The following is a 13,495-nucleotide window of genomic DNA, read 5'->3' as shown; positions in this document are numbered from 1 at the left end:
GGGGGGGTGCCCCAGCAGAGGACCAGGTGGCGTGCAGGGAAGAGTCAGCCCAACAGCACCTCTGTGTAGGGTTGCGGCCACCACCCACCAGGTCTGCAGATGAGGAAGCAGGTCACACAGCCAACCTGGGCAGGACCCAGCCAAGAAGCCTTTGGGCTAGCAACGCAGCCACTCACCCAAAGGCTTCTTGCAGCCTAAGCACCCTGCCTGGCACACAGTACGCACTCAGGAAATGTGGCCACACCGGCAGCACGGTCACCAGACAAACCCGTGGAATTCAGCACAGCTGCCTGATGCCTTTGACATGGCTCGCATGCACCATTATCACTGGGAGTTACTGTGAAGGAGATTTGCTCATAGGGCTGGGAACACAGCATAGATTTTTACATGAGCAGCATCTTTTTAAAACTCTTGATGGGGAGCCCTCTTGACTCTCCAACACCCTGTCCAGACCCTCAGTGCTGTGGACAGAGAGGGAAGGCCCCCTGCAGCTATGTGTCCTGCACAAAACCTGCCTCAGTGTCCACATATGTTCCTTGCTGAAGTGGGGGCACAGGGCCCGGAAGGGGACGGGTGGTGAGAGATGGCAGGCTCAGGGGTCTCTGTGCAGCCTGGAAAGAGGGCAAGCTCTGTGATGGAGGAGAGAGCCTGGCGAAGGGATGCTGCCTTTTAGAAAACCTCCAAGTGCCACAGTGTGGCCTGGCCCGCTGCCCCGCTGCACCTCACCACCCCTGCCCTGCGCGCAGCTCCTCACTCCAGCTATCGCCTCAGGCAGGCACTTCACCTGGTCCCTGCCTCAGGGCCTTTGCACAGCAGCTCCTTTTTCTCTGCGCTGGCACAGCTCCTCCTCTTGGGGGCTTGGGGAACTGCCCATCAGGCCACTTTCCACAGGAAGATCTCCCTGGGGGTCGGTCTCATCAGCCCACAGGCCCTGGAGCGGGCCTACCTGGACTTGAACTCCGGCTCCATCAGCTATGAGGCTCTGTGCCTCGGTTTCCCTATTGGTAAGACAGAGACTGTCGTAGGCCTTTCCTCAGAAGGTGCTAAGATGTGCTACCACAGATCCTGGCACATCTAACACATAAACCTTTCAGGACAAAGCTGATCTGATTGCTACCATCTCCTTGCCAGCACTCGAAGCCGCCGATACTTCACTTCTCAGCCCCACCCTGCTCCCTCCAGCCTGCTCCCTCCAGCCTGCCCAGCACCAGGCCCTGAAGGAGATCTTGCTGCTGCCACCCTAGGCCTGCTTGTTTCTGGCCCTCCCCTGCCCTCTACTGGTCACTCTCAGAATTGCCCCAGGGGCCCAGCAGGATCCTTTCCTGCAGATTCTGGGACTGGCTCCCTCCAGACCGCAGGGCCATGCAAAACAGGCAGAGCTGCCTGCAGTGCTGAGCGCCCCACCCATGCAGCGACCCTTGGAATGTGCTGATGGGCACAGGGCAAGGGAAGAGGGGACCCCTGGGGGCCTTGTTCTCAGCCCTTCCCCAATAGGCTGCTCCCCAAGAGAAGCACTGCACCTGCTCACTAGCCTGCAGGGCCTCCCCAGGGCCTGCCAGGTCCCCATGTGGATGCCCGTGGTCCTCACTGAACCGGCCGCCTCACTCGCACCTTCTTAGCACCCTGAGCCTGCCTCAGGGCCTTTGCTCATATTGGCTGAAGACACTTTCCTCTCCTATGGATGGCTGCTAGGACATCTCAGACTGCCCTTCTACCCAGGGTTTCAGAGGACACCAGGTGTCCCACTGTCCAACGGAGCAGGAGAGGGTTAGGGTCCCAGAGCTGGCAAGGCGCAGGGCAGCGGGCCCTTTGCTTCGCTTGGTGTCCTTGGCAAAGTGGGCTTGTTGTCAGCTTTGATGAAAGCTCTGGGAGATTCTCAACAGCCCAGCACACAGTAGGTGCTCAGAAAATGACTGGAATCCAACTGAACTTTGGAAATCTGAGTTACAGGCTGTTTATTTCAGCGCTGTTCAGTGCACAGGCTGCAGCTGCACTGCATCCCCAGAGGACAGAGCCTGCGTCTCCGAGGCCTCGCATTGCAAGTTCACGTTTTCTCTGCAAAGTCCTCTGCTGGCCAGGTGGCTCTTGTCACAGTGGGAGCTCCAGGACCCCAACCACTGGCATCCTGTGGCCCCTGGGGCAGCAACAGGATGGTGGTGCTCCCCTATCTCGCCAACCACCCGCCGCCAGGGGGCTGCAAAATGGCGATGGGCACGGGGTCTTGCAGCACCCCTGCGGCACTGGCATTGTGTCAGGACACCTGTGAGCCAGGCTGGTGAGGAGAGCCTGGGAAGGAGGAGGGTCTTGGTTCTGAGTCCTCAGGGCCTGTGGCCCTGTGTCTCCGTGTGCCACGGACCTGCCTCACTGCGGACACAGCTCTGGGTTTGGTCCTGAGACCCTGAGAGGGGACTGCACACAGGGTGGGCCCAAAGTGCCCCAAAGGGCTTTTCCTGGCAGCTCACAAAAGCCGAGGTGAAGGCCCAGATGCAGAAATGGCCTGGGGGCTTAGTGGAGGAGCTTGCCAGGCGGAGTCTTCCCTTCCAGTGGGACCACTATCAGGGAGGACGGAGTTGGAGCTGGGCCCGTGGGCCACGCTGGGAGCACATTCAGCCCCTCCTCCCAGTTCATTGTCAAGGGGCTCTCGGCCCTGAATCGAGAGAAGACCTGGGCCCCTTGCTGCCCCTGCCACAAGCTCACCCGGACACGAGTCTCAGGTGCTTGCAGACGCACCCTAACGTTGCACATGGGGCCACAGTGAGGTCCCATGGCAGGGCTGGGCCACACGGCGCCAGGATTGCGTGGGTGCAGACCAGGATGGGGCCTGGAACTGGGGGGCTCTGGGAGGCCTTTGGGAGCCCTGCCTGACAGCCCTCTGGAGGTCCAGTACCAACACCAAGGGACCCATGGAGCACAGCTTAGCCTCCAGGGCCCAGGCTCAGGGGCCAGCCAGCCTGGGATGGTGGGGAGGAGGCAGAACTGGGCCTGGAGGGGCTGCAGAGGGCAACCGAGGGCCAGGCATGGTCTCCTGGTTCTGTGAGGTGAGGGTGTGGGAGACACAAGGCCAAGTCTGGCTGGATCTGGGTAGGACACTGTCCAGCAGGTGCAGTGCCGAGCCTGGGGACATGGAGGGGCCATGCCTCCTGGGGACCCAGCAGGATGGACTCAAGCTGAGGGTGCCTGGGGAGAGGGTCCCGTCCCAGGGCCCAGTGATGCCCGAGATGCCCGGCAGCCAGGTAGCCCCGCGCTCCTCCACAGCGGCCCCTGCAGCAGCTGGTCTTTCTTTTCCCTCCAATCCTTGACCTTCACTGTGCCCACACTTGTCTGTGTAGGGGTGGGGGGTGGGAGGTGAGTTCTGCTTTTGTTCATTTGCTGTGAATAATGTCCGATGGAGACAAAACCCTGTGTTTGTTCCTGACTGCCTTGTGGTTGGCCCTGTACTCACTGGACTCAGCCAGATTGCCCATCTGTGAACCATAAGGTTTTAGAGGATGCTTGGGGCTGGGGCTAGGAAGGTTAGGGTCTCGAAGGCTGCCTGCCCCACAGGTATCTTCTGCCCATTCCTACAGGCTGCTTGGGGTGCAGGTAGTGTATGTGCCCATAGGCCATCGGGAGTTTCTGAGGGGAACAGTGGCAGCTCTGATGTGGGCAGGGGGCCTGGTCTGACTGCCCACCATCACCCCCAGCCCTCAGGGTGCACAAGACCTGACCCCGCCCCCTCCGACCCCCACAGTGCCTCCCACCCCGTTGAGAACCCCTGCCACCCTCACTGCAGGATGGACGGCGGTGAATGAGGCAGAAATGACACAGACATGGTTCTGTACAAAACCTGAAATATCTTTACTCTTTTAAAACTTTGATTTAAGTTGCCTTAGACCTCATGGACTCAATACAAGAGTAATATGAATTGGGAAATAAAACACTTTAATAGCCACGATAAACTTTGTTAGAAATGTACATGTTGCCAAAATAATAATAAAATTAAAAAATAAGAGAGAGAGAGAGAACAGTTTGATGGCCGGGTTAGATTATATAAATGTTCAACAGTAACAGGCAAGGAAACCTTCAAAACGCTGGGCTGGAGTCGTCGGGTCCATGAGCGTGGCCTTGCCCATCCCCAAGGCTCGGCGGCCGGGTCTCCGACAGGCGAGCCAGGGGCCAAGGCCGGCACGAAGCTGCCTCTCCGTGCGGACAGAACACCCAGGGATGGGCATATAAACAAAGCTCATAAGAAATATACAAATATAAAAAGCTACAAACATTAATAAATTACAGCATCACAAAACACAGAACACTTCACAAGGTGCTAGTAAAATAACTGTCCCCCACCCCTTCATCAACAAGAAGGAAAGAAAGCTGGTATTCGAGTTGAAGACTCATCTTCAAACATATCTGAAACAGATCTTTTGTGTATGTTCGCTTCTGTAAAGACAGCTATAAGGCTGCACAGACATCACTTGTTTTTCAGGCAATACCTTAGTCCCTAAAATAAAATAAAAAAATAACCATAGCAATAAAAAAAAGGAAGGAAAAGAAAAAGCATCGGAAACCCAACTGTTCGTCAGACTCAGCAAAAAACTCGTATAAATGTTAATGAAGGACTCTACAAAGAAATTCCTAAAGATACTTTTACTCTTATAAAAAAGAAGTTATTTAAAAAGCTATTTACACGCTACATTCTATGAAAAATATGCTTCAGGAAATACATCTAAAATTAAAATACAGGATTGCCTGAGAAACAAATCCAGCCCCTCCGTGTCCATGGGTGGACTCGCGGTCCAGGAGCCACCCATGCACTCGACACCAAGTGACAGGTGACAAGACAGAAGTGCCAGGCCCCCGGCAACCTTGGGCTGCTCGGCCGGCCGCCATCCGCCCCGCCAGACCCGGGGCAGGGTGCCCTTGGCTGGCAAGTGCTTTTGGGAGTGTGGACAGTGGGACTGGACAGGACCCACCATGTGGCTTTGCCTGGGCCCCCTGGGCCTGCATCAGGGCTGGGGATCCCACGGTGGCTCCCCTACCCATGAACACACTGACCCTGCTGCCAGCCCGTGTTCCTAGAAATGCCCTGGGCATTCAGGGGCGACACCCACCATCTGGCCTGCCACGTGCCGGCAGGGAGCCTGGAGGCCCCCCTCTCCTGGCCAGAATGAACGCCTGCTGGACATGTCGGAGAATCACTTGGGAAGAGATGGGGGCACATCAACACCCTGCTTTCTCCTCCTCTTCCTCTCTAGTGTCCTTTGCCTTTTTTTAAGCCTCTGGAGGCTGCCAGCCTGTGGCTGGCTCAGGCTCTGGGCCTGGTGAATGTTGGCTCACTCCTCCTTCCTCGAAGGACTCATGCTCCCAGCAGAGCTGCAGAGGCCCTGCCACCACCCCCGTGCTCGGGGCGCCTAGAGGCCGTCCTGACACCGAACGGTCCTCACACGGGCGGGGCCGAGTTTCGGGAACTGGTCACTCTAAGCAACGTGAGAAAGGGCGGCTGTCCGTATTGGCGAGCTCCGCCTGCTGAAGCCGCAGGCGCTGGCTCAAGTGTGGGGAGTGGAGGCCGGGAGGAAGCCAGGCCTCCCGGGGCGCGGCGGCGCGGCCACCCTCCTGGGGCTGACGATGTAGCGGGGCTCCGGGGTCCTGAGCGGAGCAGAAGGGTCCTGGCTCTCCAAACTTTAAAGGAGCAGTTTTCCATTCCGATGAATTTTCAAAATTTTCCCAAGCCTCTGCTTGGCGGTGGCCATGCCCTTTTTTGTACGTTTTCCTGGGGGTAGAAGAGGGGACACAAAAAGGCAGATAGCTGTGTGAGAGGGCAGAGGAGCAGCGTGTGGGGTGGGAGTCGGCACACCCCCCTTCACGCTCCCATCGGGCTGTGAGTGGGCCTGTGGCCCCGAGTCTGGGGGCCTGCACCCTCCAAAAGCACAATTCTTCCCCCGAGCCCCCAGCTCAGAGGCCGCATCGACGGGGGGGCAGGGATGCAGGAGTGGGGGTGAGGCCAGGGTGGGGACGGGCCAGGCAATGGCACTGGGGTGGAGTGAGACCCCTGCCTACCTCCTGGCTACAGGGCCACCTGGAGCCACACGAGCTGTGTCCGCCACCGGCTGGGCCTCACGGCCAGCGGGAAGGACTCTGCTGGGAGCGCGAGTCCTTTGGGGCAGGAGGAGTGAGCCAACCACTAACCAGGCCAGGGGGCCAGCGGCCGGGCAGGGGAGATGCCAAGCATTCATGCCACCCCCAACTCACACAGGGTCCTGGGTCAGTCACCCTGGACCCCTCCCAGAGAACCCTTGGCAAACGGTTTACCACGCCCTGACTCCAAGCTAAGCCCAAAGCCAAAGCACTTGGGGTCTGGGGACCTGGGCCAAACTCAGGTAACCAGACCTCCCCGTGTGTGACTCTGGTCCTCAACCTTGAAAGAGGCCATTTCTTTCACACACTGACCGTGTGGCCACACACAGGACTACGGGGGACAGAGGAAGCCTGTGGTCACCTACGGAGACAGTCTGCAAGTCTAGGCTGCGTAGGGCCGGCAGGTACGGTACCTTTGGCAGCGGTGTTGTTGGGGGATGACGCAGAGGGCCGCCTCTGTGTGAGGAAGACCCCGGGGGCCATGGGCTGAGAGGCACGGCTTGCCTGGGCCCCGCTGAAGGTGCCGGCCACCGTGTACTCGTGGTCGGCCAGGCTGCTGCTGTGCGCCTCAGGTGGGATCTCGGGCGAGCTGCCCTCCTGAGAGGCCTGGCTGCTGGCGGTGCTGGTGGAGGCCGTGCTGGTGGAGGCAGGGGTGGCGGAGGCCGGGGTGGTGGAGGCCGAGGTGGTGGAGGCCGAGGTGGTGCTGGCCGAGGTTGTGGAGGCAGAGGTGGAGGTGGAGGTGGTATTGGGCGTCAGCTTCCTCTTGGAGTTCTTTTTCTTCCTGCTTTTCTGCTCCTCCTTTGAACAAAGCAGGTGGGCAAGTTGGCCGGCAGGGCGGGCCGGGCCTCAGGTGCTGGGCAGGCAGGCAGGGAGCAGCCCTCACCACCCTGGGCCCAGGGGAGGTAGGTCCCTGTGCATGAGGCCTCTCCAGGGAGCTGAGTGCCAGTGCCCCTCAGGGCAGGGCGGGCCTGAGGAGGGCACCACGCTCCCTCCTGCGGGGGTGCCCTGCACAGGGGACCATGTGGGATGGCACTAAGCTCGGCGCCCTCCTCCGTCACCCTGCTCTGAGCCGCCTCGGGACTCGGCTCTAGAACATTCACTGTGGTCCTTTAACCTCCTCAGGTGCCCGGCTGGGGCTGGGCTGGGTGACACCTGAGAGTCCGAGACCCTCTCTTCTGGGGGAGCTGGAACCAGGAGGAGCTGAGGTGGCAAAGGAGTGGACGGAGATGGCGCAGCCCCCTGAGCTCCGTGAGGACAAGAGGAAGACGCCGGGTCTCCAGCGACGGGGGAGGCCCCGAGGAGCTGTGTCCCCCGAACCTGGGACAATGGTCCGCACCAAGACAGTGTGAGGGGCCCAGGCACTGGTTCCCGCCATCGCCCCCCACTGTGGGGACTCGGGGGCCAGAATAAAGCAACACTCAAATCCCCTCAGCTGTGCCAGCCCTCAGCACGGGTGGCTTCTGCACCGGGTGGGGCCCTCCTCACCTGCTGGGACAGCTTGGCTGCAGCGGCCGCCAGACCGGTCTCGATGGAGGCCACTCTGGTCCCCTCTCGAACAGGCCTGTCCTGCCTCGGCACCGAGGGGCCGACCCTCGCTTTGGGAAAGAAGGGCAGCGTGCCTCAATGGGCGGCCCGCACCGCGGGCACCCTGGGCCCACCCCAGCCCAGCCTGCTCCTGAGCCCAGGGACACCTCACAAGTTGGGGAGGGTCAGTGAGAGGCCCAATCGGGTAGGGGATCCCACCCAGCAAGGCAGGAGCAGGCAGGAGGGGGTCATGTGTAAAGTGGACAACCCCCCCCCCGGGCTCCTCCCCCACTGGCTGCCATCTGGGGGCCAGAAGCAAAGGCAGCTCTCCCAGGCTGCTCCCTGAGAAGAAACTAGGCAGGGGCTGGCCTACCCGGGGCACCACCCCAGCCCGCCCAGGAGAGCAGCAGGCAGGGACACCCCTCTCGCCTGTACAGAGCCCACGTGCCCGTGGCTCTCCTGCAGGTGTGGACAGAGCCCCTCCCATCCCAGCACTACCTGTTGGGCTGTAGGGAGCGTCGTCTGAGGCTTTCCTCTTCTTGGACCGGGACTTGAAGACGGGGCTGTCCTCGTCAGACTCCAGGGAGGGGTACACTGCAGAGGCGAAGGGAGGGAGGGCTGAGCCCGGCCACCCGGGCGTGGGACTGCAGGCCAGGGACCTGACGTCCTGGGAGCCATCCTCAGGGTGCAGAGCGTTGGGCACGGGGTGCCCCAGAAACTACCCAGCCCAGGACCCCTTTAGGCTCTGAGAGGGGCAGCCACTGGGCAGGCCCCATCTGGCCCCCGGGGGCACCTCAACAGCCTCGCCCACCCCAGCCTGACTGCAGCACCCCCTGTTCACCCGTTCTTCTGAGAACGCCTCGCTCTCTGCAACTACCAGGAAACAAACATCCTACGTCCACAGAGCTGATGGCTCTGAGCACCCCCAGACTTGCCTCAGGGAGTCTCTGGAGGAGACAGCCTCACACGGTCGCTCCAGGTGACTTGCAGGTGCCACCCCCACCTCCCACACTGTAAGTTGTGACTGTCAACCACCAGCACTTGTGGCACCTGAAACCCCAGCACCCACCCTGTGCCACTCCACTTCCGTCAGCCCAGGGCAGGCCCCCGCGAGGCATGAACGTGTCTGGCAGATGGGGCAGGGCAGGCCCCCCTGGAGGGCTGTGGGGACAGACAGGGGCACGGCACTGGGCCCCGGGCCCATCAGAGCTGTGCTGAAGGCAGGCCTTACAGCAGAGGGGCAGCGCACTCCTAACCCTGGGGAGCGGGGCCCTGTGTTAGCACGCTGTGCCCGTGGGGACGGACGCGTCCCTAGGCAGCTCCTTGATTCCAAATCCCCTTCTAGAGCCGGGACCCCAGAGCCTGGAGGGGCTGTGCCCCTGGAAGAAGACTGCACCCATGGCCCAGCCCCTAACTCACTGCCACCTCAGACGCAGGCCACAGAGCCACTCAGCCTGTGTCTCATCTACACGCAGACGGTAGACGCAGCCTCAGTGCATGCACTAGTGTGGAATGGTAGCTGCATGGAGGCCGGCCGGCTGGGACCTCAGAAGGTGAAATGAGCTAAAACCTTCCACCCAGCGATACCCCTCCCACGTATGTGCCTGGGCACACGAGCACGGGCCACACAAACCCTGCACACCAGTGTCCACGCAGCACTCGTCACAACCAGCCCTCTGGTGTGCAGGGGGAGGAAGGGGCGCACGATGTGGCGGGCACACTGTGTGCTCAGCCACCACACTGTGTGACGGTGCTCAGCCATCACATGAGGGGCTGCCACATGCTGCCACGTGTGAGCCCGGAGGAGAACGCCGATGAGAGAAGCCAGACACCAGGGCGGCGCACTACTGGATTCAGTGAACAAGACACCCAGGCTGACCAGGCGACAAGGTTACCAGGGGCAGTGAAAGGCAGGGGAGCGGCTTCCTCTGGGGGGGTGACGGGCTCCGATTGGCTGTCGTGATGGTGGCACACCCTCTAAATACAGTAAACACCACTGAGCGGCACACAGTGTGTGTGTGTGTGTGTGTGTGTGTGTGTGTGTGTTGGTGTGTGTGCGCGCGTGCGTGCTGTCCCCACAGCAATGGTAACACGTAAGTCCTGCTCCAGCGGAGCCAGGAGCCGGCAGGACAGTGTCCTTCAACATTCCTCTGTATTTTCCGAGCCCCTTCCCCTACTTTATTGGAGCGGAGTGGCGTCCTCACCTGGTGAGAGGGGAGGGGACTTGTCGCACGCGGCCCAGGCCAGAGCACGGCCCCAGCTGCGCCGCGGAAGCAGCGCTATTACACCTCTGGGCCGCCAAGGTCTCAGGACGGACACGGTCATTTATTTTCTTACTGGATGTTTGTCTTAAACCTGGACAAATACGCTGCCTTCGGGGTAGTACCGTTTACCTGGCCCGCAGAGCGCCTTTGCTCCAAGAGGTGTTTGAGGCTAACAGCCTGTGCGTATTGTGCTGCGCACTCTAACAGGGGACGCTATGGCCTCTGAATTCTCTAAGAAAGGCCAGCTCCACGGTCAGGCTCTGCGCGCGGCGCTCACCATAGTCCGAGTCCTTGAAGCAGGCGTCCAGGTGGTCCTGCTCCTCATAGTCGTCCAGGTCCACGCTGTGCTTGGCCGCCCTCTTCAGCAGCCGCTTGCCTGCGCTCTTGCCGCCCGCCCCGTTCTTCCGGGCGCCGTGGGCCGCCAGCGAGCTGCCCTTGGCCTGGCCCGCGCCCCACGCGGTCTGTAGGCAGGAGTCCGAGGCCTGCAGGTTGGCCATGGATAGCATTCCCTGAATGGCTTCCTGTGTGCTGGGGGAGGCCGGGGGCTGGCTGGAGGCACAGAGAGACAGGCATCAGACCCAGCCACACCACAGCCCGCACATTCTCCCTCCAGTGATCAGTGGAGATGTGGGGAGGGTGGTGGTGGTTGAAGACTTCCCGTGGAAATGGCCCCTCTGCCCTCCTCCAGATAGACAGAGGGGCATAGGGAGGGAACACAGGGAAGGAAAGCGGAGGGAGAGGAGAAAGAGGGACAGAGGGAGGTCATTGGCAGACTGAGGCCCCAAGCTGCCAGCCCCCCTCCACTGCAGCTGGCTGTGTCTGACACCGCCCCCCCCCCAAGCTGCTTTCCCACCATGGACCCTGCCCTCAGTCACAGCCCACGTGCTCCTCCCACAGTGCCTTCGAGAGCACCCTTCGCGGGGGTACCACAGCACTCTCGCTCCCATGATATGGTCTGCCCAGGTGACACTCATGTTCTCTCTGTGACTGTGCCATCACTGCAACTACACCTACACTCAGATCTACACCTGATCCTGTACACACATCTAACCTACACCCACACCTGCAACTGTATCTACACCTGGACCCCACCCATAGCCACACCCCCACCTACACCTGCACCTACACCCCCACCTGTATCTGCATCTATACTCACACCCACACGTGCATCTGCACCCCTACTTAAACCCCCATCTGCACCTCCACCTGCTCTGACCTCCACCTGTACGTCACCTGGCAGACACAGCCCCACTCAGCTCAGTCAGACCTCAGTCCCTCGCCGCCCCCAGGATGCACAGGCTGAAACGAGGCAGCTTCTCAACGCCACGTTCCACCCCTGACCTCGCCCTGCTGCTCTCCAGCTCGGGCAGCGCTGTCCCCCAGCACCAGCATACGCTTTTCTGACCACGTCCTTGTCCCCTGCCCCATGCTTGAGCCCCTGCCGCCTCCCCTGGCTGCTCTGGCTCTCTCCCTCCAGAAGGACCTGCTCTGGCTTCTGAAACACCCAGTGCAGCCGGCACCACTACCCAACACCTGGTTATGTGTTGCCCTGGTTCTGGGAGGGGCAGGTGGGTGGCCCCTGTCCATAGAGCCAGGTCTAGAGAGCTCTGAACAGTCCACCCTCCCAGGCTGAGTCCAGGCTTCCTCCAACGGCCTCCCTCCCCTCCTCGAATGCAGACCCTCTCAGAGGGCCTGCCCAGCCTCTGCGAGTGTGGGGGGCACTTCCCTGCTCCATGCCCTTCCCCTGTCTCATAGCCCACCATGCCCCAGCCTACACCTCTCACAGCCAGTACCCCTAGGGACACCAGAAGGTCCTGGTAGCTTATACACACCAATACCAATAAATGCCAGAGATTCTAGACTGGCCTGGGCTCCAGGTACCCCTGCAACTAGGACAGAGGGCCCTGCTCTGCTTACCCCCCACATCCCCACAAGGCATAGTGCCCTGCCAGGCAGCTCCCAGGAGGCCTAGTCCAGTGGGGCATCTCCCTTCAGGGCCATTTCTGGCCGTCACCCGGGACAGAATGGCAACCCAGCCTATGGGTCCCACCCACACCTCTCACTGCATCAGGGCCAGTGGGGGAGGGTGACCCTCCCTCTGCTCCCTGGAGTCCTGGGGGGCAGGTCCGGGAGCGGGGTGTGGGGTTGGGGGGACTGCAGCCCCGCTTGTCCCTCCTCCTGTCACAGACCCCAGAGTCCCAGGAGAAGGCAGCAGGAGCCCCATCCTGTGTCTGCCCCTCTGACCGGCCTCCCAAGGGAGCACCTGCCCACAGGGTTGCCGTGACCGCGAGGCAGCACCAAAAAGCACTGGTCCACGCGGGAGGGCTCTGCACCCTCCTCTCTCACACTGTCTCCTCCTTGCTCCCACCTCCACTTCCAAAAAGTGTTTGAAGCATCTATAATAATAAAAGCGTAATATGCTAATTAGACTGGACAACCTTCCAGACGAAGCTGGGGCTGTGGGGGAAGCCGGTGCCGGCAGCCCGGGGAAGGAAGCCTGCTCTTGCATGAATTTCGTGCATCGGACCTCTGGTATTTAATCAGACCATTAGAGCGAGAAGAGGTCAAGAGTACCTGCTCAGAAACAAGAGCCTCCCAAGACTGAAGCGGGAGGGGGCGGAGAGATGGAGCTGACACAGAGGGCACAGGCACGCAGGACAGTCCGAGTCAGGGGCCCCTCGGCAGGTGTGGACAGCAGCCATCCTGCGAGAAGCACCGCTGGGCTCCAGGCCACGTGGAGGGGGGAGGCGATGGGCAGCCCCCTCCAACACCACCTCCCCCTCCCACCCAAGATGCACTGGCCCAAAGTGTTCTGGGGTTTCACTGGAACTGGACAGAATTATGTTCCTAAGCCACAAACAATAGGAAAATCAGGTAGAGTCAGACCACCCTGGTTCTTCAAGAGCCCCCAGCTGGGCCTCTGTCTGCCCCAGGGCCCAGGACTGGCCCCCCAGCACCATGACCTGCTGTGCCCACGAAGCACGAGCAAAGGGCTGCCCAGGCCCCGCTGGGGGCATGGCGCATTGGGCAGCGTCACTGCTATACCATCTTCACGGACGCTCTCGGAAGCATGGGAGCTAGCAAGCCCACAGCTGGCCCTCCACCCTCTGCACCAGGCCCTGTGGAGGGAGGGCATGATATGGCCGGCCCTAAGGTCTAGGTCCCTTACCCAGCCTCGGACCAGACAGACGCCAGGCTTCCGAAGAGGATGGGAAGGTGGGGGCCAGAACCCTCCACCTGGAGGGTCCCCTAGAAGCCAGCCTCCCGCTCGTACCAGCTGAACCCCGAGGCCCAGCTCAGCTGCAACCACGAGGGCCACCGCCGGGGCGGCATCCGTCCACAGCAGGCGCAGATCAAGGAGCGAAGGCTGAGCAGTGCACATGGAAAGTACCACCTTAATCCTCCAATTATCCTGCCCAAACCCTCTCCATCCCCCAGAGGTAAACACTAAGCAAACCATCCACCAGAAATTAACATAGTTTCCTCCATTTTCTTCAGCTGATTTTTTCCAAACAGCGAATACTTAAAACAGAGCAAATGGACCATCAAACACTGACCTACGCTCCAAATGGGAGACTGGAGAGGGCCTGCTT

The 13,495-nt window shown here is 60.7% G+C and overlaps 1 protein-coding gene across 4 annotated transcripts in view; it reads right to left on the bottom strand.

Annotated features, from left to right (window-relative positions):
- Positions 1 to 3,813: 3,813 nt before the first annotated feature.
- Positions 3,814 to 13,495, bottom strand: part of PHF2 (PHD finger protein 2) — a 40,893-nt gene continuing 31,211 nt past the window's right edge. For all 4 annotated transcript variants that reach the window (XM_015569649.1, XM_006754440.2, XM_015569663.1 and 1 more), the window contains 5 exons: positions 10,180 to 10,451; positions 8,137 to 8,232; positions 7,600 to 7,709; positions 6,528 to 6,912; positions 3,814 to 5,749 (listed from right to left, as the gene is read on the bottom strand). In XM_015569649.1, coding sequence (XP_015425135.1) covers positions 5,661 to 5,749; positions 6,528 to 6,912; positions 7,600 to 7,709; positions 8,137 to 8,232; positions 10,180 to 10,451 — 952 coding nt within the window. In that variant the 3' untranslated portion in view covers positions 3,814 to 5,660. The remainder of the gene's footprint in view (positions 5,750 to 6,527; positions 6,913 to 7,599; positions 7,710 to 8,136; positions 8,233 to 10,179; positions 10,452 to 13,495) is intronic.

The sequence above is a fragment of the Myotis davidii genome, unplaced genomic scaffold (assembly GCF_000327345.1).
Source record: "Myotis davidii unplaced genomic scaffold, ASM32734v1 scaffold353, whole genome shotgun sequence".
Classification (NCBI taxonomy): Eukaryota; Metazoa; Chordata; class Mammalia; order Chiroptera; family Vespertilionidae; genus Myotis; species Myotis davidii.
Note: the sequence above shows the minus strand (reverse complement) of the source record. Positions and strands in the feature narration are given on the sequence as shown.